The sequence below is a fragment of the Pituophis catenifer genome, unplaced genomic scaffold, assembly GCF_029215685.1.
Source record: "Pituophis catenifer annectens isolate HBS135680 unplaced genomic scaffold, rPitCat1.0.hap2 SCAF_3, whole genome shotgun sequence".
Classification (NCBI taxonomy): Eukaryota; Metazoa; Chordata; class Lepidosauria; order Squamata; family Colubridae; genus Pituophis; species Pituophis catenifer.
The window spans coordinates 134341396-134365321 of NW_027256883.1; the positions used below are offsets into that span (position 1 = coordinate 134341396).

General features: G+C 36.8%; 1 protein-coding gene across 1 annotated transcript in view; it reads left to right on the forward strand.

Annotated features, from left to right (window-relative positions):
• ZNF644 (zinc finger protein 644) overlaps nucleotides 1-7330 on the forward strand; it is a 29078-nt gene extending 21748 nt beyond the window's left edge. The window contains exons 4-5 of the mRNA XM_070939406.1: nucleotides 4007-4109; nucleotides 5814-7330. Coding sequence (XP_070795507.1) covers nucleotides 4007-4109; nucleotides 5814-6006 — 296 coding nt within the window. The 3' untranslated portion in view covers nucleotides 6007-7330. The remainder of the gene's footprint in view (nucleotides 1-4006; nucleotides 4110-5813) is intronic.
• The last annotated feature ends 16596 nt before the right edge of the window (nucleotides 7331-23926 follow it).

Genomic DNA, 23926 nt, shown 5'->3' on the forward strand with positions numbered 1-23926 from the left:
ACTGAGAAACCCCTATAATACAGATACCGAAAATTCTCCTCGTGGAGATATCTGTGTGATCAGTAAGGGTTGAACTTGACTCAAGGAGTCATATCTCTAGCAAGTAGTTATATGAAGGGAAAATATTTTTAATTGTAGCTAGTCCAGAATGGTGTTACAGGCATGCCATGGTTTGCTCATGTAATACCTCTGTTCCAGGTGTTACACTACTAGTAGGGTTTCAGGTACAACTCAAGGTGCTCATTATCACCTACAAGACCTTTGGTAGCACAGGACTTGGCTATATGAGGGACCTCCTGTCTCTGTTGTAGTGTCTGCTGTTCTGTTAGATATGATATAATTAGCATGCTTTGGGATCAGCCAATTAAACTGTGTTATCTGGTGGGACCCAGGAAATGGGCCTTCTCAATTGTAGTGCCTATCCTCTGGAACAGTGTCTCACCAGAGATTGCCCCTAATTGACTCATTTAAAACCAGATTTTTGTTCTTTTATGGATGTTCACCATTTTTTATTTGTTGTGTGCTTGTTTCCATCTGTTTTCGATACTGTACACTGTCCAGAGTCATGGGGTTGAGTGGTCTTGCAGATTTGACAATGATGTTTAAAAAATGGTTGACTTCATTCATGTTTAAAAGAAGTTAATATAACTATTCAACTAGAATTACCTTGGGAAAGTCTATAGATGGAAGTATCTTTATGGCAGAGACCTCTGTTGCACTTTTTTTATTGCAAAAAAGGTATACATATTTTCACATACAGGTAGTCCTCGACTTAAAACCAGTTGCTTAGAGACCATTCAGATGGACCCTGAAAAAAGATCCAGATTTGAAGATCTTCTAGCCATCACCCTCCTGCCCCTGGTTTTTTTGCTGGAAACCAGCATTTACCTACAGTTTCCAGTAAAAAATGCCCATTATGGATAATGGTTTCACTTAATGATTGCAGATTCACTTAACAACCATGGTGATTGCTCAATGTGTGCTGCAAACAAATATAAAATCAAGTTGTAAAATTGACCTACTCAATGACTGGCATGACTTAGAACCATAATTCTGGACTTAATTACAGTCATAAGTGGAAGACTACTAAATATATAAAGCAAAGAGGTTGTGTGGGCCTTAAGAAAACCCTAAAATCCACAAAGGAAATACTTTATTGAGTCAACTGAAATATTATCAAAGCTTCATGCTTTTAGATTTCTTAAATTTCATCATCAGATAGAAACATTTAAACTCAGATTTAAATACAATGAGGAATCTTTTAATCTATACAGAGTATCTTAAATGCATTGAGAGATAGCCTTCAGATACTGAATCTCCCATAGCTTGCTCTTTCTGCCCAATGACAAATAAATCAAATTTTTTTGGCAAGCAAGAAACAGAATAAAAATCAATATAGCAATTTATATAGTAACAGACCTGGAGATAATTTAAGCTATGTCATGAATTAACAATAGAGTCAAAACTATATAGACTATACTTATTTAATGGTGGAAAAGAATCCACCTCCAATATCAGAATCCCAGCAAAGATCATTCAGTTCCCATTATGTTGGCTTTTCTAAACTAAATTTCAAAATTGTGTAATGATGTTTCAGCCCATTTGTCAAATATTTACATTTATTCTTCAAGGAATATCTAATATATTGTTTTATTCTAGTTTATCCTGCATAATTTATGTTAATAAAGTTTGAGGAGAATATAACTAATTATTAACAACTCACCAAGTGAAAATAATAATATCTCAACAACTCTGCAAGCACAATGAAGTGACAGGGTCTCACTCTCCCTCACTGAAGGTCTGGGTGAAGACTTTCGTGGTACTTCTAAACATCAGCAGAGTGGAGTCCATCTGGATTTTGTGGGGGGAACCTCATTCCAGAGGGCAGGCATTGCTACAGAAAATGTAAGACAGCTGAGTGGCCTGTGATATGAAAGGTAGATATATGGCAGTCAGCATTAATCTTTGTTTCGTAAACACAATGTATTAGATTCATATTTATAAGCTTTGCTGATCAAATGCAGATGCAAATTTGTTATTATAATTCCTGATCAGGTGGCAATACCACTTGATAATATGAATTTGGAAATCAGATTCTAGTGTTTTGTGTTTGAGCCCTGCATAGACCATGTGTTGGGAATCATTCTGATTCATGGTTCCCTTTCTTGTAAGGCCTGTGGAAACCTACGTTTTTGCCTTCAGAATAATGTTTCACATCAGAGTCCCAGAACTATTTAGCTCTCAGTAATCTGTATAAAAGAAGCTAGCATTAGAACAGATAACTAGTGTAATCTTAAATCCCTAGAGTACTTGCTTTGGCAGAAATCTAATCATTTGGTGAGAGTTGGGAAGCAGGGTGGAAAATTTGCTTTGGAAGCTGGCTATCTTGGGAAATCAAGTTTAAGAAAAGGTAAGGAATAAATCAGTGCACAGTAGTGGGACTTGCCTCTATGTTTTTCAAATAGCATTTTAAATGATACTTTAGCCTAGTTTTAATGTTTTACCATTGTCATCCCTGAGACAAAATATACATATAGTTATGCTTCTTTACTTTTTTGTCAATGTCTGTCTTTTTAGTAATGTCCAAAAATACTATTTGTATACATAGTATGTTGTTCCTAGGAACCATATAGTTCATCTTTCATTCTGAGAAGAGAATCTGCATGTTCATATATCTGTGAGGCTAATACATTTCTGCTTTTTTATATTATATTTTTTTCAATAACCTAGAAGGTAGTAGACTTAATACTATCAATTAGCATTCACATTTTCTTTTCTTCTTTTCTTTTCTTTTCTTTTCTTTTCTTTTCTTTTCTTTTCTTTTCTTTTCTTTTCTTTTCTTTTCTTTTCTTTTCTTTTCTTTTCTTTTCTTTTCTTTTCTTAAATCATGGAAGATACTTGTCCTTAAGATTTTCAGATATTTTTTGACACATTTGATTCTATCATATCTACTAATCTGACAAAGTGCCTGAAAGTTAGTCTGTAATAGTAAGTACAGATTTTAGTTTGAAATTACAAATGATTCTGCTCATAGATTCTTGTAAGTGCTTTGGCAGAAAAATCATGGTGTCCTGTGTTAAGACCAGTTTTTGTACCTGTTGACATTTTTCCTGAAGGTTTGCACATGTATGTAGGAACTATAGGCAGATTCCTACATATATGTTTGCACATATATGTAGGAATTAGCAAGTAGTATTCTTGATTTGTTTACAGCATTTTAGATGTTGACACCTGGGGTGGAGTTGGAGATGAAGAAAAAAGAGAGAAGAGAATAGGCAAGTTATTTGGAGAGAAAGGAACTTAGGTATATTATGCATTTGAATTTAAATACAGTATATAGCTAAGAGTTTATTTTTGCCAAACCAAAAATTTCCTTCTTCTTCCTCCTCTTTTTCTTCTCCATGTGAGCCAATAATCTGCATTATTCTGGTACACCTAATTTAAGAAATATTGAGCAATGACTATAGATGATGGCTGAAGTCTTTGACAACTTCCAAGCTTTTAAACTATAGTCAATATACGAGACTCCTTTTAGCATAAAGAACAGAAAACACTTCAAATTAATATATAAAAAATTCTAGTTATGAATTTTCTCAAAACATACTTTGCATTTAATCATTGATCCTTTTGCATTATGATTGCATGCTGAGAACAAATTATAACATTTCCAATACAATAAATAACATTTCAAAATTGCCCTGTTCGCAAGCAAAGCATGATGTTTGTGTGATCGGTTATAATAGCTTAAAAGTAGTAGTGTTTTTTAGAATTATGTATGTTGAAAAATGAAAGTTTAATAGCAAGTTCAAACATATCTTTAGTTGTGCATGAAGCTAGAAAACATACTGCAGCATTATGAAGAACTGTAACATGCATATTTTCTACAGCTTTGTAAAATAATAGAAAGTACCAAAAAAATCTTAAATGTATTTTCAGGGACAATAAGTTTGTCAAGAACAATATATATATACTTATATCTATATATGGACTTTTTTTCTCTCAATAGCCATAGATTGTAAGCAAAAAAAATCAAGATCAAGATCTGGAAGCAAGAAAAAAATTCTACCATTACCTCATGGTGCTGATGAAGTTTACATACTCCGGTGCAGGTATATATAGACATATAATAAGTTAATTGAAGTAATAGTTTACTAGAGTTTTTATTTAAGTGGATCTATTTTCTGAGTATGTACTTGAGATGAATAACAATATTAATTAAATGACTTTCACTATTTTAATAATACAGATAGAATGTTAATAAAAGAAGACTGGAATACGTTTTGAGTCTGTGGCATATTGCCGCATGGTTCAAGATACAGATATGTTTGTGTAAAACCAGCAAACCCGAAGTTTTGCAAATTTTCAGTTAATACATTGATGAGAACCAAAGAGGATATAAAGAACTAATAATGCTATGAGCAAGTACAGTAGTTAAGCACCATCATATCTGCCAGAATCTTCCAAAATTTTAGTAATTTTGTATCAGTTTTCTGCACCATTATTTAACTTTATTGGGTGGAGCAGTACTGTTCTTGTATTGTGTGAAAGCAATATGCTTTGATCTCTTTGCTTTTGCAGATTGCTACAATGTATCAGATTCATGTCAAAACAAAACTTTCCAACAAATCAACTAAATCATTAACTTTTAATTCCAATTCAAATGCTAGTTATTAATTCTATAAAGTCCTGCTTCTGAATTTAGCATACTTCAGGAAGCTACCACTTTATAATATCTCAGGTTATTGTATTCTATTGCTCACTTTCTCTTCCATCAAATGTTTATCCAACATAGGATAAACCCTTTAGTTTCTCTCAAAAGATGCACTTTTAAAAGCTTTTTATTTGTTACACTGTCAGTGACAACAGATATGTTGGACTTTTTCATTGGGAGAACAGGAATTTCTGACATGGGGTTTTACTGTCACAATGTCTGTCCTTTGAAAACCTCAGGTTTAGATTGGCATTGGCCCTGGTAGCTTTTGGGAAAGCTTTAATGACCTGGATGTTTTCCCAGAGGTTAGGGAGGTTAGCGGTTAGGGAGATTATTTGAACACATGAAGTGGTACCCTTGTTTTTGTTCCTGGTTGGTATTAAACTTTTGTATATTGTTTATTCTGTATTTGGAATTTTTATGTTTATGTTATGGCCACTTAGAATTGCTTTTATTAAGATGGGCAGCCATATAAATCAAACGAAAAAATGAATGAAGAGTGTAGTATTATTTTAGGAAAGGTAATACTAAGAGATTTGTCACTAGAGACAAAGAATAGATGGTGAAGGACACTATATTGCACTAAATGTGGTTTAACTTTGTACACTGGTTATTTTCTACCTAGTTAGTAGAAATACCCCAATATTCTGCTAAGTGTGATATTTTTTGTTGATCTTAAGGAAAAGAATCGATTCATGGGTATAGCTGCATCTTGGACATTGTAATGTACAGTACCCATACTCCAGTATGCCAGAATCTTCACTTATGAATATTTTACCTTGTTTCACAGTTTACCTAGATCTATCATGTTTTTGATGTATCCAAAAATGAAATTCTTAGGGAAGAAAGCTTACCACAGAGTCATTAACCATGGATTATGTACAGAGATAAAATTTGGGTATAAAAGTATAACAATTTGTACATCAAGGACAATTTAAATCCAGAATAAAAATCCACTGTCTTAACATACATAAAATCCATATTTGGACAATCTGTGCTAAAGCAAACCTTCCTTACGTTACTTTGTGCAATCACTATACTGGATACAAAGCTGCTTAAAAACATTAATATACTTTGTTTGGATCATTTAAAAACTATATAGGTTTTGTGGTCTAGTATTTCGAGGACCCTTATCTGTTCAAGAAGATTGGATAAAGCACCTTCAACGCCACATTGTCAACGCAAATCTTCCTCGGACTGGGGCTGGCATGGTGGAAGTGACATCACTGCTTAAAAAACCTGCCTCAATCACTGAAACTTCATTTTCTTTCCTGATGGCTGAAGCAGCTTCATAGAATATGGAAACACTTCATATTGCATTGGATGTACATTTGAAATCCTTTTGTTAGTTTTTTTAAAGTTAAATTATCTGTTTATAAAATTTGAAGCAAGAAAATGGGAGTGGGAAGAGAATGACAGTTAACATCCAAACAATTGAGTACTTAACACAGTTACCGTAAGTAGTCTTTATATTTTATATAGGGTGGAAGATGTATTTTTAAAGTTTACTATGTTTTTGGGTCAATTACTGTGTTCACTATTGATACAAACCCATCACACGTAAGATGTTTTTAAATTGTTGCACATGGGATCTTAAGATACGTTTTATGAAATGAAAGCATTCTTTACAGTGTTACCAGAATCAATGCTTTGTTTAAAAAAAAAACTTGCTTAGTAAAATATTTTATTTTGTTTGTATGTATGTAGTGTTTTGTACAATACCAAGAAATGCTAATGCAATTTATTAAATTTAGGGCATTAAAAATCATGTACTTCATAGATCAGGAGACTGTTCCATTCAAATAGGGCAATTAGTACTATTTAGCTGTGTATGTGTTTTTTAATCACACAAGACTTTTTTACTAAAAGTGGAGGGAAACTTGTTAAACAAATTTCTAAAACATATGTACATAATACTGGAAATTATTTGTGGTAAGGAAAGATTCTTTACTTCACTTGCATTTCTCACTGACAATAAAATGGTGCATCCATGCTACCTCCAACTTTGTCAGCAGTAATGGTATTTACCCTTTCCATTTGTAGCATCACATACTTATTCATGGTTTTCTTTATTATAGAACATGCTAATGACATTGTTTCTTTATGCTTTGCTTAAAAGTATGTTGCTTATACAAGTCATTTTGTTGCCTTTTATTTAATACTATAGAAATGTATTAAAAGCATTGCTCACTACATGGCTTAGGTTAAACTAGCCTTTTTGCAGTTGTTTTTAAATAAATCATAATATCATTGGACACAAATAGAAAAGTTTCCACATATGAAGAGAATGTTTACAATTTGAATTTTAGAATTTGTTTTGGGTGTAATTATATGTATGAAAACTGTAACACTATGCTCATGCTAAGGACCTATTTACAGAATTATTAAAATAAATGTGCTGTGAGGATAGAAAAATATGGTGCAAGTGTCTTGATCAAAATTAATATTGGCTGTTGACAAAAATGTCACTTTTCAGCAGATAAGCAAATTCCTCTTTGAAAACTGGTTCTGTAATGCAAGTAATGTTTCCTTTTATTCATGTAGGGTGATTAATACTGTAGTTAAGCCAAGGAAATGCATTGATATTGTTTTGCGTGTAAATAAAATTATAAAACAGTTGAGATGTGAGGAGTATTTTGGTGGAGAATATACATACCTCACAGCCAGTGAAATTGCGTTCCTCATGGTATATCTCCATACCAAGACTATATCTCTCTAAATAAAAGGTTAAAAGAAAATGTGATATTTGTCTGTAATGTGAAGTAATTCTTGTTCTGCATTATGTACATGATCTGAAGTTGATTAATCTCTTCTAAATACATACTATAGAAAGTTTTAACATGAAATATGTTCAAAATATATCATTCACAGGGGAACTAATATCTAGACCAGTGATGGCTAATCTTTTTGCCATCGTGTGCCGGGGGGGGCGGGGGAGTTACACATGCGCATGCTCACACCCATAATTCTATGTGCCCCACGCATGCGCGCATGCTCCCTCCGCTCCTGGCACGCAATGGCCCGGTAGGCCTGTTTTTCTCTCTCCAGTGCCTCCCTAGGAGTCTGGGGAGTGCCTCCCTAGGCTCCAGTGCCTCCCTAGAAGTCTGGGGAGGCCAAAAAAGGCCTTCCCCACCCCCCCGGAGGCCTTCCAGAGGCCAGAAACAGCCCATTTGCCAACTTCTGGTGGGACTTACAGAATTGTATGTCACCAAAAATTCCACTTTTCCAGAGAAGTTTTGAAACCACAGGAATAAAACTCCACCAATTCAGTGTCGTTAAGATAGCAGGAGGAATAGATACTGTTCTACTTGATTTGATTTCTTGGAATGTTTAGAATAAATCAACCCTTCCAGCCTGGACCATTTTCAGTCGATAGACATCAGCTCCCCAAATCCTCAGCAAGAGCCATGTCAAAGTTCACATCTAGAAGGAATCCAGGTTGGGGAATAACTGTAACAGATCTATCAAAATAAATATCATGTATTTTAATCAAATTGTTTTTTATTTGATAATGGTTTTTAAGACCAGGCAATGAAGATTTCACATAACTGAGGCATGAAAAATCGCAGTACAGACAAATCATATATATGGATTAGAGAGAAGTAGGTGGGACAACTACAAAGTTCATCATTGTCCATTGTATAAACTACAAAGCAAAAAATGAGTTATGGGTGACCCAGTGTTTTAGCAAATTAAATTTTAAATGGAAGAAAAAATATTTTTTTTCTCCCTTATATTTCAGGAATACCAAATACATTTAATAGCAACATATGTGCTTCTCTATATTATCAATCACTATATGTTACATAGTCTATTCAGAACAAAAATTCATATATCTTGTTATGTTACTACAGCAAGGGTGTCAAACTTGCCACGTCACATTGCCGTCACATGTTGTTTTGCACATGTTGTTTTTCCCATTCGTGGAGCTGGGGTGGCTGTGGCCGCATGACGCATTCGGCCCGTGGGCTGCCATTTTGACACCCCTGTACTACAGCTTTGAACTGGTAAGTTTGGGCAGCTTTTCAATTCTGATCAAAACCTAGAACTAAGAAGAACTAATCAATTGGTTCCCTTGTATCACTATCAGTTTTTAAAAATTTCAGTAGGGATGTTGGCGTGGGCTTGTTTTATTTTCGGCTTGGCCTAGGTAACTTTTGCTCTGGTCCAGTTCTGCCTTTATTTCTCGCTAACATTATTGTTGACCACACTATTCTGAGCTGGCTCCAGAGTCTCCATTTTATGATGGTTCTCTTCCTTTCTTCAATTCCAGTCAGTAGTGGTTGTTGGGGAGAGATCACTTCTAAACCCTCCTGTGTGAGATGGTGCCACAGGGTTCTACACACTCTCCCCTCCTTTCCAACATCTATATGAAATCACTGACATTATGCATCATTTTGGGGCTTGGTATTATCAGTATGCTGATGGTACCCTATTCTGTCTTTCAACACGGGCCCGATAAGTGAGGCTGTCAGGTCTGCCCCTGTGTGTGTAAGTTGGATGGGTTTGGATGGGGGAAGAACTGTCTCTGATGTAATCCTAACAGATGGAGTGACTGTAAGTGTCTGAACTGCCCAGATCTGGAAATACACCATCTTTTACTTTGGATGGGGTTGCATTTCTCCTTTCAAAGTTGGTATGAAACTTGGGGGTCTTCCTGAACTTGCAGCTCCTGCTTGAAGAGCAAGATGTTAGCTGTGGCTAGGAAGGCCTTTGTACAACTCCATCTGACGTGACAGTTATGCCCTTTCCTAGATTTGGCTCATCAACTAATCAACTTGTGGCTTGACGACTACAATGCTTTCTGCATGGGGCTGCTCTTCAAAATCACCTAGAAGTTTCAACTACAGGTAGTCCTTGATTTACAACAGTTGATTTAGTGACCATTCAAAGTTATAATGGCACTGAAAAAAGTGACATGACAATTTCTCGCAGTTACAACCTTTGCAGCATCCTCATGATCATGAGATCAAAATTCAGATGCTTGGCAACTGGTTCATATTTACGACCATTGCTGTGTCCCGGGGGCATGTCATCCCCTTTTGCGACCTGACGAGCAAAGTCAATGGGGAAGCCCAAGTCTGTTAAGTTAATAACTTATCAACTGCAATGATTCATTTAACAGCTGTGGCAAGGAAGATCGTAAAATGGGTCAAAACTCACTTAACAAATGTATCACTTAACAACAGAAATTTTTGGCTCAATTGTGGTTGTAAGTCGAAGAGTACCTATAGTCCAAACTGGCAGCATGGGAGAGAGAAGCTATATTTCATTTTGCTTGTCATCTTTTTTTCTCTCCTCCTTTAATGTTTTCTTCTAATTTCTTTGCTTCTTGTGAGCCGAACAGTTATTTAGAGTCGGGCAGCATACAAGTTTACTTGATGATGGTGATTAGATTTCACTTCATAATTATTCAATGCATGCAAATTTATAGATTTCCCATTCAACGTTTTATATACTACGGATATTAGAGCTTTTCTTGTCCTAATGTGACTGGGCGTGTATATGTGTGTGTGTGAATACACTAGCATTTCAGGGGAATTTAGTAACATTTTTCAAATGACTTGATTTTTACAATTGTATTTTAACTCTCCCAAAGGGGCATAGGTAGGATCCAGTTTTATCTTCGCAACATAATCACAATCCCATTTTGTCTATAGAGATTCATTCTTTCCAGCCTATTAGGACATTCAAAGTAATGACAAATTTGTACTTCCTAAATTCTAACCTTCATCTGCATTTCTAAAGTACTCTCAGCATATTGAAAGGTGGAGAATTCATTCCTGTAGACATACTTGGTAATACAAAATAATTACTGGTAGTTATATAGCTAAATATTTATTTGTGCTCTAAAAATAACTTTGTAAGTGGTAGATTTTGAATAAATATAATTTCTAACTGCATTCTCTAGGTGACAGTATCTAACAGGTTAATTAAAGGAAAATTGATTTACTTCAGTCAAATGACTGGTATTGCTGAGTTTATAAAATATAGACTTCTGGCCACATTTTAATTCCTGACCTGTGCTCTTGATTAATGTTAAGTGTACAATTCATTAAATGGCTTTGGTGATGTGTGGTAGGAACAAGGAATCTTGTCCTCCAGATATTATAGAAATATAATTGTCAACAGCCTCAACGGGTATGGTCATTGATGAGAGATGCTAGGAAATATAATTGTGCATCATCTTCGTTCGTTCTAACGCCTAAGGATTGTGCTGTATAAAATATTCCCATGTGACTAAGTCTTTAATGAACTGATAATATCCATAAACGAATGGATGCTCAATTATAAATGCCCTCATACAAGTGCAGGCGTGTGTGCCTTATTCCAGGCTCATTAAAAACACCTTATTTTCTTTCTGGTTCAATTTCATAAAATGGAAAGGAATTTATGGGGTTTTTTTTAAATAAATCAGTTTATTGTAATATTATTGCTAAAGCCTAACTGTAACTTACATCATATTTGGAAATTCTGAAACTGTCTTAAGATATTACAAAGATTCTTATGTTTCAATTTTCACAGTTGGCATATGTATGGGTGGCCTATTTTTCTTGGTTTTTTGGTCAAAAATGTGAGGGTCCGTTTATCTGCAGATGGGCCTATGTGCCAATGTGTAGGGGATAAGCGGGATTTTAACAAAACCAGGGGGAAAGCCGGATGTATATACTTTTGGATAAGCCCATCTGCAGATGATTTGAACCCAATTTTGAGGGTGTTGGGGTATTGGCACCTAAAATTCTCAGCTTACCTATAAGTAGACACTAGTTACAGTGTAAAGGGAGATTAAATTTTGAGTGGTTCAGGTGAACTTTCCATTGACGCAGTACAGGTAGTCCTTGACTTACGACCATTCGCTTAGCAACTTTTTGAAGTTATGACAAAACTTTGGGTACATGAGCCTTTTCTGATGTTCAACCCCCCCCCCCCCGTGGTCACATGACCACATTTCAGGAGCTTAATTACAACTGGCCTGCATTATAGCCATTTCCTTGCAATTTATAGCAAAACCAGCCCATAACTAATAATTGGTTTGCTTAACAATCACAGGGTTTGCTTAATGACCACCACCAAAAAAAGTTATAAAATTGTGACAGGCATGTGGGTGACTCAGTTTATGACAATCACAACTTCCAATCTGTCCGTTTTTCATTTTGGAATGTGATTTTGGGTCAGTAAGGATAGATGATGCCCAAGGTGAAGCCTCAACAGAAGAAAAAAATCAGAACTGATAACAGAAATCATGAGCGAGAAGGCACTTTTAGTAATTTTGGGGGTCACCATGAGAATGGCCTCAATGAGTTGCAATTTCCATGGTGTTGGCAACTGAGCAATAATTCGGCACGAGACACGAACCTTTGTCAAGCATTTGCCTCCATGAAAGATTCCTTTGGATACATGGTGTACTGTAGTTGTTATAAAGCCTTGGTCCACGTTGTACCTTTGTTCTGCTTTAATTTGTTTTAATATATCTTCATTGTTGGCTCCCTCTTCAGGGACTGAGAACAACTGTTAATGTGAGGCGTGATCTTGGTTACCAGAAGATGGACCCAGTCTAAAAGCAGGGAGAGCATGCAGAATTGTCTTCTGTGTGAGATATAAATGTGTGATTCTTATAACTCATTTTCTTCATTGCACTTCAGTGTTACTGGCTAATATATAATTGTTGAAATGGTTATTCTTGTAGATGAAGTTAATAGGCCACTGAATTGGGTGGGGCTATTTCCATAGGATATGGAAATTTAAGCCCTGCCTTCTGACTAGAAGAATTAGCTCTTTCCTGTCTGATCCATTTTCTAGAGAACAACAGCTTCTTAAGGTAAGTCAAGTGCTCTTTTATAATTAAATGCCAGTTTATTCTTAATTTACACGAAGCTTATTTTTTAGAGAAAAGTTGTAATTGAAGTTAAGGCATTAGGAAATTAGACATTAAAAATGTGTAATTGATGTTGAGATGTGTGTATGTTGATGTGGGTGCATGCATGAATGTGCCTTCAAGTCAGTATTGATTCCTGGTGACTGCTTGACTCTGCTTGGCTTTGCAAGATTTCAGAAGTGGCTTCCCATTGTCTGCTTGTCAGGGCTGAGAGAGAATGGCTGGCTCAAAGACTAGAACTCACCATCTCCTGGTTTCTATCATGCCTTAACCATTATACCAAACTGACTCTCTTAAAACATAAGTAGCCATATAAATATAGCATGTTTATCAGTTTTATTTTGGGGGGGGGGAAATATCTTCTGATATAGTGCTGTAGGATATAAACTAAATATAGTTCTTGGATCTGATTGAAATCCAATTGCCAGTGCAGAATGTCAGTTAATTTAAGCAATCACACATGTTTGCAGTTATTGTCACCTTTTATGGATTTGGTGTCAGGAAACTCACATTCAGATGGAGAGACATTTACTTCCTCTTTATACATGTGTAGCAGCCAAGGGAAGTAACAAGACATAGTACTGATTAGCTGTTCAGATGGAAAAAGGACGGAATTAATGTTTTTTTTAAATGAAATGGTAATTAATGCAATGGCTAGTTCTTTGCATACATATGCATCTAGAAGTATATTATTTGATTACCAATAGGGATTGGAGCTGACATCATAAAAAGAAGACTATTGTCACCTGAAAGGATTTCAATTCTAACTCCTTCCAAAAGCTAAAGATTTGTTCCTAGGCCCAACCTTTCTTACCAGCCTTATTTCTCAGTGTCCCTATTGTTCATATTTTCTTATATGTTCTGTAGATTATGGTTAGAGCTGTACTTTTTCCTTGGGCTTCTTGCCTGAAACCTTGCTCTCTTTCATCTACTTGTCATTACTGCACTTCTGTCCTGCTTTTTTTGGAGGGTGGGAGATGGGGAGCAAGGATTTGACATTTGCTTATTCACTAGAAAAAGAATTTACTTGAACTTTTAGCTTCATGTATGTAGCAAGTGACTCCAGTTTGTACAGTATAACCCAATATTAATAATTGCCATAGCTATGTGGCACAGTTGAGGGTTTTTTTTTTATTTCAAATTTATATACCGCACCTTCTCCTGAGGGACTCAGGGCGGTGTCCAGCCAGATAAAAACATACAATACAAACATTAAAAGCAATTAAAAAGCTATATATTAATTTGGCCCCAGTTTAAAATAACAAACCAATTAATTTTTTTTTTAAAAAAAATATATTAAGCCAGCCCGGCTTGCTGAAAAAAGAAAGTTTTAAGGGCACGGCGGAAGGCACCGAGGTCATGGATTCTCCTTACCTCTGGGGGCAGCTGATTCCAGAGGGTAGGTGCCCCCACAGAGAAGGCCCTCCCGCTTAAATAGTGTGATGTGTGGATTGCTTGAGGAGTAGACAGCTAATGCCCATTTTGCAGCATCCACATTCTAATTTCTACAGTTCTTTTTCTTGGTGAGCGAAGTTGATAAAATGGAGCAATTAACTGGGTTTTGGGGTTTCCATTATTGGCTGATGAGGTTCAGATAGTTTAACTCTATGCAAGACTGGTTGTATTTTGGGCTCAGTCCTGCTCTGGAGGCAGAGTCAAAAGTTGACTGGATCAATTAATGCCCTTTTTCAATGATACTAACTATCCTTCTCTTCTTCCAGTGATATGGTTAAACATGATGAGAGAACCCGATCTGTAAGAGGTTACCAAGTGCTTATAGCAATGTAGAATTTCTAGTAGCTGATCCATCTTAAAGTTAAGAGTAATGAACTATTTTTTTTAATCATATGAAATTAGAATAATGTTTGCATTATGAAAATTTCTAATATATGGTGATTCAGAAAGGATACAGAACATTCTATTAAAAGAGCTGTGGTGGCACAGTGGTTAGAATGCAGTATTGCATGCTAATTCTGCTGATAGCCAGCGGTTCGATTCTCACCAGCTCAAGGTTGACTCAGCCTACTATCCTTCCGAGATCGGTAAATTGAGGACCTAGATTGTTGGGGTCAATATGCTGCCTCTGTAACAGCTTAGAGAGGGCTGTAAAGCACTATGAAGCAGTATATAAGTGCTATTGCTATTATTATACGGAATCTTCTTGCAGATTGTATAGCATACATCATGCTTTACATGTCTGGACGTGTGTGTGTGTGAGAGAGAGAGAGAGAGAGAGAGAATACTACTATTACTACTGAGATGCCATTCACAGGATCTGGATTATTAATATCTGACACTCAAAAGCTTTAATAGCAATAGCACTTAGACTTACATACCACTTTACAGCTCTCTCTAAGTGGTTTACAGAGTGAGCATATTGCCCCCAACCCACCTCGGAAGGATGGAAGCCCGAGCCAACCTTGAGCCTAGTGAGATTTGAACTGCCAAATTGCAGGCTGCTGGCAGGATGCACAAGTAGCCTGCAGTACTGCACTCTAACCACTGTGCCACCGTGGCTCATAAAATAAAAGAAAGCTAGTAGATATCTAGTTATAGTTTTTATTGCTGATGCAAGATATTTTATTGGAGAAACAGGATGCAAAAAATACATTTTGAGAGAACTGTTTTTCTAGAGTTTTGTTACAAGCACAATTTTCAGATAATTAAAGTAACTGCCCTTGTAACTATATCTTTTAATTATCTATAACTGTATCTATTGTTGCCGTGTCTCTTAATTAACAAAAACAAATTATTATGTTCTCTGAAGTTCAACCCAATACAGCTTGTTTAGCCCTCTATTTATGCTAGGAAAAAAAGCCTACAGTTTTTATTTCTTCTCATTCTGGCTGGAATGTGAAAAGCAAGGTATGAACTGATAGGATTAAACTGATTGTGCCAACATAATGTAGTGTAATGCCATTTACTCGATCTCCCTTTCTTATGCCTTTTTCCATGAAGTAGCCAGTAATATCATGTAAAATGTAGAGCTAACTACTTGGTTGCAGAAGCTGTAAGAAACACAATTAAAACTCGAGTAGCAAAAAGTGAACAACAACAACAACAACAAAAAATCAAGTTCACTGTCTACCATGTTACTGTATTAATTTGCTGTTCATCCCTCAGTTAAGCAGCTATATAGATCATAAACTTCACAATTATATCCTTGAAATTTAATACAGCTGAAAGTTATTAGAAAATATTGGCTGGAAACACTATTAGCAATAAAAAAGCTGCACTGCAACTTTAATATTGAATGGCTAGCATTTCTTGCATACTGATATTTATGTGAGCTTGCATGCAAGACAGCTCTTTATGAAGACTCGTGTCGTTCTTTGCTGGCATAGCCGAATTAATAGTTAACATGGTTAATCAAGGAAGAACCAAGGAAGTAAAATGTTACTTCCCACTACCTTGCCATGGAAAAGTTTTGATTCCTACTAAACTAGATGTTGTCATCTAATCCCGTCCTTACTGGGAAACCTTAAAAACACTTCAGTATAGGTATAAAGGCTCAAACTGAGGTTCTACTTAATGAATGTTTAAGACGTCACCAAAATATTCATTAAAAATTCAAGGCAATTTCTTTTTTTTTTTTTCTGGAAATATGCCAGATAAACTCATACTATCACCACCAGAAGCAAACAAATTAAGATACCTACAGGCTAACATAATTTCTTTGCAATATGGAGCAGATGGCAAATGATTTAATTAGGGGTGAAAAAAAAATGCTGGCTTTACAATTCCACTTGCTCAAGGTGTTGTTTTATAAAATAGAGTATGAGCACTGTGATGTCAATCTAATATATTTTAAGATCTTGGCAGTTACTAGAACGAAATTACAGCCATATTAAAAAAAAAAAAAGAAACAGGAAAACAAATCCCGAAAGATGGGTTAAATCTGGTCTATCTGTCCTCTGAATAACCCTTCTGCTACTACATGTGCATTGCCTCAAGCTTCACAAATAGCTGTTACCACAAATTTTCAGCCCTGACATTATTTTTGAATTCTAAAGCATTGCACTTTTGAGGATCAAATCTTTTGCATTTCCACTTTTCACTATGATGTGTTTATGAAAAGTCATACGTAGGGATGAATTTCAGTCTTCCATGATGCTATTTACTATAATAGTAGTGCTAGTACACTACTGTTAACACCATAATGAACGAAGTGATGAATGGGCTATTCATTGTTTCGTTCATTATGGAGTTAACAATCGTGTACTAGCACTACTATTGCAGTAAATAGCATCATGGAAGACTGAAATTCATCCACTCTGCTATAAGCAGTCAGCACTGTTCAGGGTTGAATACATGGGCCATCTTTTAGGACACAAATGAATATCTTTCCTCCATTCAGGAGCTGGTCCTTGTTGCCAACATGTTTTAGGCCTCTGTGGGTTGCAGAGGGCATGGCAGTGACATCACCGGAAGCTGTGTCACTACTTTTTTTTTTGGGGGGGGGGACTTTTTAAAATGCTTTTAGTAGAGTTTGTTTTAAAGCAAAATACATAGATTAAGCCTACCAGAGGCTTAACTATTTTGTTTTCATAACCTGAAAAATCATCCTGCTGAAAAATCAAATGATTTGCTACCAAATTTAACAAGCACCATTTTTGGAGTCTCTGATGATCAAAAAGAGGGCTTGGGGCCACAGATGAGCTACAGGCTATGAGTTGCTCGCCCTCTGTTTCAGTTGGCATGCTTCAGATCCAACAACAATGGCTTTGCGCCAGATGTGAGGAGATGCTCTTTGCATAGTTCCATTTGCACTAGGTGAATCCAGCAAGGAAAAGCCTCCCTTGGTTAAGACTCTGAATACCCGGGTGGTCTCATAATGGTTTGTAATGCTAAAGAGTGTCTGCATAGTTACATCCTATCTGAATTCCTGTCTGAGTTGCACAAGGTCACAAAGTCAGCCTCTTGGAAGTTCTGGGTCTTGGGGAAAAGAGTTAAAGGCTGCTGTTATAGAGAAATGTTTTCTGCTTTTAAAGCAGAAGTTGTATTCAACTTCTTAGTGACTGTGAGGGGAGGAATACACACAATAATATTTAGAATGGAATAGAATAACAGAGTTGGAAGGGACCTTGGAGGTCTTCTAGTCCAACCCCCTGCTTAGGCAGGAAACCCTACACCACTTCAGACAAATGGTTATCCAACATCTTCTTAAAAACTTCCAGTGTTGGAGCATTTACAACTTCTGGAGGCAAGTTGTTCCACTGATTAATTGTTCTAACTGTCAGGAAATTTCTCCTCAGTTCTTGGTTGCTTCTCTCCTTGATTAGTTTCCATCCATTGCTTCTTTTCCTGCCCTCAGGTGCTTTGGAGAATAGGGGAAACTGAGAGTTGCAACTGGAGATACGTAGCCTGCCCAGAATTCTCAGGGCTTGAAGGTTTGTCAGATGTTTTTTTCTTTCTTCAGCTGCATTATGTCTATTTTAGAAGTTTACAGTTTTGTTGACAAAAGAAGAATTGGCCTTCTTTCATCTCTCTCTCTCCCCCCCCCCCCAATTTCCCCTTATCTTTGCAACTAAATGTTATCAGAGCTTACTCACTCTGAATGAGTCCTAGTTACATATAAAGGGAATCTGAATGAGTAAATGAGACCACATTTGGAAGCTTATTTCCTTTATTTTATGACGCAGTGGTCAGAGTGCAGTATTGCAGGCTAACTCTGCCCACAGCCAGGAATTTGATCTTGACAGACTCCAGGTTGACGTCACCTTCCATCCTTCCAAGGTTGGTAAAATGAGGACCCCGGATTGTTGGGGGTAATACGCTGATGTTGTAATCTGCCCAGAGAATGCTGTAAAGCACTGTAGGGCATTTTATATGTCTTAAATGTTATTGGTATTGTTATTTTCTAAACAAATTATCAACTTACAACCTGCCATTGTAATCCGTCTGTGGCTATTTGGAGAATAAAAGTCACCCAAGTCCATCTAATGGAAGTTTCCCTGCCACAGTTATTTTTGTTCTTAATGGAGATCTAAGGGCCACGAAGGTCAAAAACATGATTATTATAGTCTACAGAGTGGACTCTAGATAAGAAGAACATCTGATATTCCCTACTGTGATAAACTGCTAATGTTATCCTGAAAAAATCAGGAGAAAGATGCTAGTGTTGTCTATAGACAGTGCACATTATTAAGAGGCAATGGAGTTGACGCTAACAACTTCTATATTCTTTTACTATAGTATACATAGCTATTCACCTAAATAGTTATTTTAAAATAACAAAAATAATTATAGCAACAACCTTCATATGAAAAGTTTGTCTGTTTCTGTTTAGAATGATTTGTGAACAAGGTCATTTATTTATTTGATGTTTATCCCACCTTTATTATTTTGTAAGTAATGCAAGACAGCGAATGTACGTAAGACTCCTCCCTCCTCCTATTTTCCCCACAACAACCACCCTATCTGGGGTAGGATCAAACTTAGGACCTGGCTAAATCCATGGCTTAGGACCTGGTTATCTACAGGACCGCCTGCTGCCACCAGTAGCCTCCCACCGGCCGGTACGCTCTCATAGAGAGGGGCTCCTCCGGGTGCTGTCGGCCAAACAATGTCGACTGGCGGCCCCCAGGGGGAGAGCCTTCTCTGTGGGGGCACCTACTATCTGGAATGAGGATCCCGGAGGATCCCGGATCTACGTACCTTCCGCCGCACTCTCAAGACCTTTTTATTCCATCAGGCTGGCCTGGCCTAATTTTTCCCTTTTTAAAACGCAAATTTTAATTCGTTCTTAATTTATTGGGGTGTTTTAAACCTGTCTTCGGCCAAATTGTTTAATTCGGTTTTATTCAGTTTTACATTTTGTATTTATGTGTTTTTATCCTGTAGCTGTTCACCGCCCTGAGTCCTTCGGGAGTAGGGCGGTATATAAATCAAATAAACAAACAAACAAATCTATTGTTATGTCCAATGAATATAAAGCAAGGTTCAGCACAGATCCATTTGTTATGGTAAAAAGGAACTTCATGGGCTGTAAATTTTGTCTTACCAAGTGTTCCTGTTCAAATTAATCCAGTTTACCACTTCTAGTCAATTTCAATACCATGTCTACGCTAGATTGATTGTTCCAAAGGGTTGTTTTACGCATGTTCTGACAAATATTCACATTTTGCCTAAGATAACAAAGGAGAAACCTTCCATTTCATTGCCTTTGCAAGAAGTAATGTGTTTCTTTATCTTTATTGTTTAACTGAGAACTTATTCTTGCTAGTTAATTTCTAAGCAAGCTGATAAAGTCCAGTTTGTGTTTTTCGCCAGCAAACTGTCAGGCCAAGACGAAGATTTTTGATCCTCTGTCTATCAGACTCCAAGGCAATTGATGGCATTACATGGGCCACGCATTCCGGATCTGCCGAGCCCCATAAAAATCAATAGTTTTCCATTATCGGGTCTGGCTGGGTCACTAGCCTGTCAATGAGCTGTTACAATTACTGTCCAAGGGTGAACCTAACCAGTCAATTGATGCTGACAAGAAGAAAACATGCTGACAGGCCAACACCAACAGAGCAAGTCAGAAGGCAGATTTGCACTTCATCAAAAGAGTCTGGGAGTAAGGCCATGGACAAGATGTAGGGCATCTACAGGGCGACTCTGGAATTAAACCTCAATCTGATACACGCCCCACACACCTGAAGGCTGTTCTCCGGGTATTTCCTCTCCTGATCAGGTTCATTGTGACATGCCAGAGATGTGATCCTTTCGAAAATCCTGACTTGAAATGGGCCCTGAGGGAACTTCCTTTAAGATCAAAAATTAGCTGAAGAGCCAAGTGGTTTGCCATCTAATTTTGTCTGACTCCTTGTCTAATAATAACTTCCAAGTTAATCAACTGCCATAAAAGGAAGGGAATTATCCTAATATATTTAAACTTTTAATAAACTTCTTAAAATGTTACATCCATATTTTCACATTTTATGACTGGTTCTGGGTCTTTCAGCATTCAGGTTGCATTGGCTTTCAGCAATTCACAGTAGAAGGAGGGGAGGGGAAGAAGGAAAACGAAGGAAAAAAATAATGGAGAAGGAAATAATGAAATTTCTAAGAGGAAAAAGAAAAAAGAAAGGAAAAAAAATTGGGCGAGGGAGAAGGAAATAAAAATGGAAGTTTAGAGCTGTAAAGCAGTTTGCTCATAAATTATAATGAAAAGTAGTCTGTGACTTTCTTACCTCATATCAGGTTTCTTATAGTATTAATTAAAAAGAACTTTTTAAAATAAAATGATACATAGTTTATCCCCCCCTCACCTCCCCCCCTCCCATGTGAGTCTTTGGGCTGAAGGGAATTCAGGTTAATATGTTGACACGCGTAACAACGCGGGGTCATGTTGCACCGTATGCTCGGCTGCTTTGCTTGAGCACCGCCTCTGACAGGTTCCTAATCAGCCGCTGCCCTTAAGGCAGAGGCAAAAGAGAGGGATTTTAATTACTGCTGCAGCGCAGGATTTGCCAGCATTAAATAGAGACATAATTAGGCCTCTGAATTTTAATAATTGTCCTAGCTAATTGGGCAGACAAGTGCGTTTCAGCAGCATGGCGTGATTAGATAATTAGTACTTCCAAATGACAAAATTGGGCTCTTGATTACAGAGTTGAGAAAAATGAGTTGGGGGCAGGATCGCTCTGGGGGAGTGGTTGGCAGGAGGAGTAAGGCAGTGTCTCCTGATGAGTCCATTAGAGGAACATTTAGGAAAGTGGGCAATTTGGTGTGAGCATTCAAAGAGGCTGGAGGTTGAGCCCACTTTGCAGGAATGTCCTTCGAATGCCCAGGTCAACTGCCTGAAGAACACCCATACCTACTACAAACAATACTATCGTTTCAGAGCCTCTCCATGTTCCTTCAGCATCCATGAATATGTTAATTGATATTCCTTTAAGAGGTCCTTTCCCAGAGCTCTTGATGATACCACTACATGCTTTGAGACATTATGAGGAAGGTTTTGTTTGCCCTACTCTACTCCCCCCCCCCTCCCCTCTGGCCACTTACTCATTTTCACACTAAGCTTTCTCTGACTGGCAGGCCTCAAAACGTTTAGGCAGCAGATGAAGGATATATGATAAAAAATGAAAGAATAAGATACTTAGGTGGACCAAGAAATGGAAATGTGGGCAAGTGTATATTGCAACTGACCTAACTAATCCTTCACAAGTGCAAGCAAATGTTGCATCATCTTCCAGTTTACTCCTCAGCCCTTTATATGGTCCATGAGTACGCTCGGTTTTCACTGAATTGGTTTTGACTTCCTCTTCTATTCAGAAGTTATTAAAATACACTTGTGAGCCATAAGCATCCCGAAATTTGTTGACCCCTCCATCTCATGCATGGAAGGATTCTAGAAGATTGATAGCAACATCAAGAGGAGGGAGATTCAACTTCTAGCCTATCTACAGTCACTGAAGCTCTCTGCATGACTTTGAGCCAATCATCCCAGTTTACCTTGTCAGGAAAGGCCATATTCAATGCTTCCCTGAGCTGCTGATGGGTAGATTGGATACAAGTATCTAATTCATTAAAAAATAATCAGAGCTCCTGTAAATCGAAGAGCAAATCTTTCTCTTCTTCCCATTCCACAAATGACAGTGATGATATATTCATGGTATAATATAAAAACCCAATAATTTAATAACAGTTTGGTGGCATATGAGGTCCACAGTTTATGTAAATGTGGGTATCTCTATCTGCCATATGGTCATATTAAGTAATTGGGAGTAGAAGAATTACTCTTTGCCTGGGTTTTCCATCAGGTTGATCAGGGAGCACAACTAAAGCTTTGCTTATTGTGACAAAAGAAAACATATGAACTGGAATTGGTGCTAATTCAGTTAACACATTCAAAGTGGTGAGCTAATATCAGTATTAGGAGCAACTTGGTTGGGATTACTTCAACAGAGAAAGAAAATAAAACCAATCTCCTGATGATTGTATGCAATCTAATTGATTTGGGAATTAGTTTAGGTTCCCCTAAACAGATTTTTAGGTTCCAGCTCCAAAAATAGTTAACACAGAGCTGGAAAAGTTAGAGAAAAAGGCAACCAAAACAATCAGAAGCTTGAGAAGAAGCAAAGATATTGAAGACTTCTTTACTTTATGAAAAAAAAGTGGATGAGATAGTATTTGATAAGAACAGAATAAATATAAATGCATACATGTTTCCATCATATATTATAACTTGGGATCTTCTAGAGAAATTAGTTGGGAATATATAATAGACAGATACAAAATACAATTAATTTGGAGTTAACTATCAAAAGACATGGTGATAGCTATTAATTTAGTTCACCAAGGACAGTTGTACAATTAAATAGCTATATGGAACTTACATATTTTGAGGCAATTCACCCTAAATATTAGTGATGCAAGAATAAGGAGGAGGAGATGATGAATGACAGTGTCCACAGGTTATATTACTGTAGAATGAATCAGATTTTTTTGCAGCTGTGGATACAATTCCATTTCCACAGTGTTATTCAACAAGGAGCCAGTCTGAATATGTTCTCATATGTCATCTCAAAGGCGTTTTTTTCAAAAGACAACTGGACTCCCCCCCCCACTCTTTTTCTTGAAGAAGAAGAAGAAAATGTTTTGCTTCTCATCCAAGAAGCTTCGTCAGGGGAAAAAAAAAAAGTTCAATTGCCTTAAAAAAAAAAAGCACTTTTGAGACAACTATGACCTGGATGACTGTGAATCTTCACAGAAGTTCTCATATATCAGTTCCATGGATTCCTTGTTCATCTCTCCTAAGGCAATTTTGATATGCATGATATTACTTCTATAGGTAAATACCGGTATTAGTTATCTTGGTTGCATGTATAAGGCCAGCTGTGAAAAAATTGTTGGAAAGATACAGGAACTCCATATGCAATCTACAATTTTCAATATTTCATCCACACATGTAAATGATACAATATTGTTGACAGGCGATTAAGAAGTATGTACAGGTTAATCCTCCAGAAACTTAGTTTACTTATGATAGCTTTACATGTTAAGGTTCATATAATTGAGACATCCTTTAATGCATTTCCCCCTGGCTTGGTGACTTCTAGCTCTGTTAGAGCTACACTACCAAAATGCCCAGCCAACATGATCAATAACTGTTGAAGTATGTGATCTCACAAAAGCATTTAATGCTTCCAAACAGAGGGCACTAGCTCCCTAGGTTTTTTATTTAAAAAAAAAAATAGCTGTAGAAACATGAAGGCCTCACAAGTGGGAGATAATGTCTCTCCTCCCCCATGCCAATACGAATCTGTTAATAAAGTATAGTAACGATTTAAAAAAAAACATTGAAATACCCATTATGTGCAAAGGGAATGGAAGCTTGAAGGAGC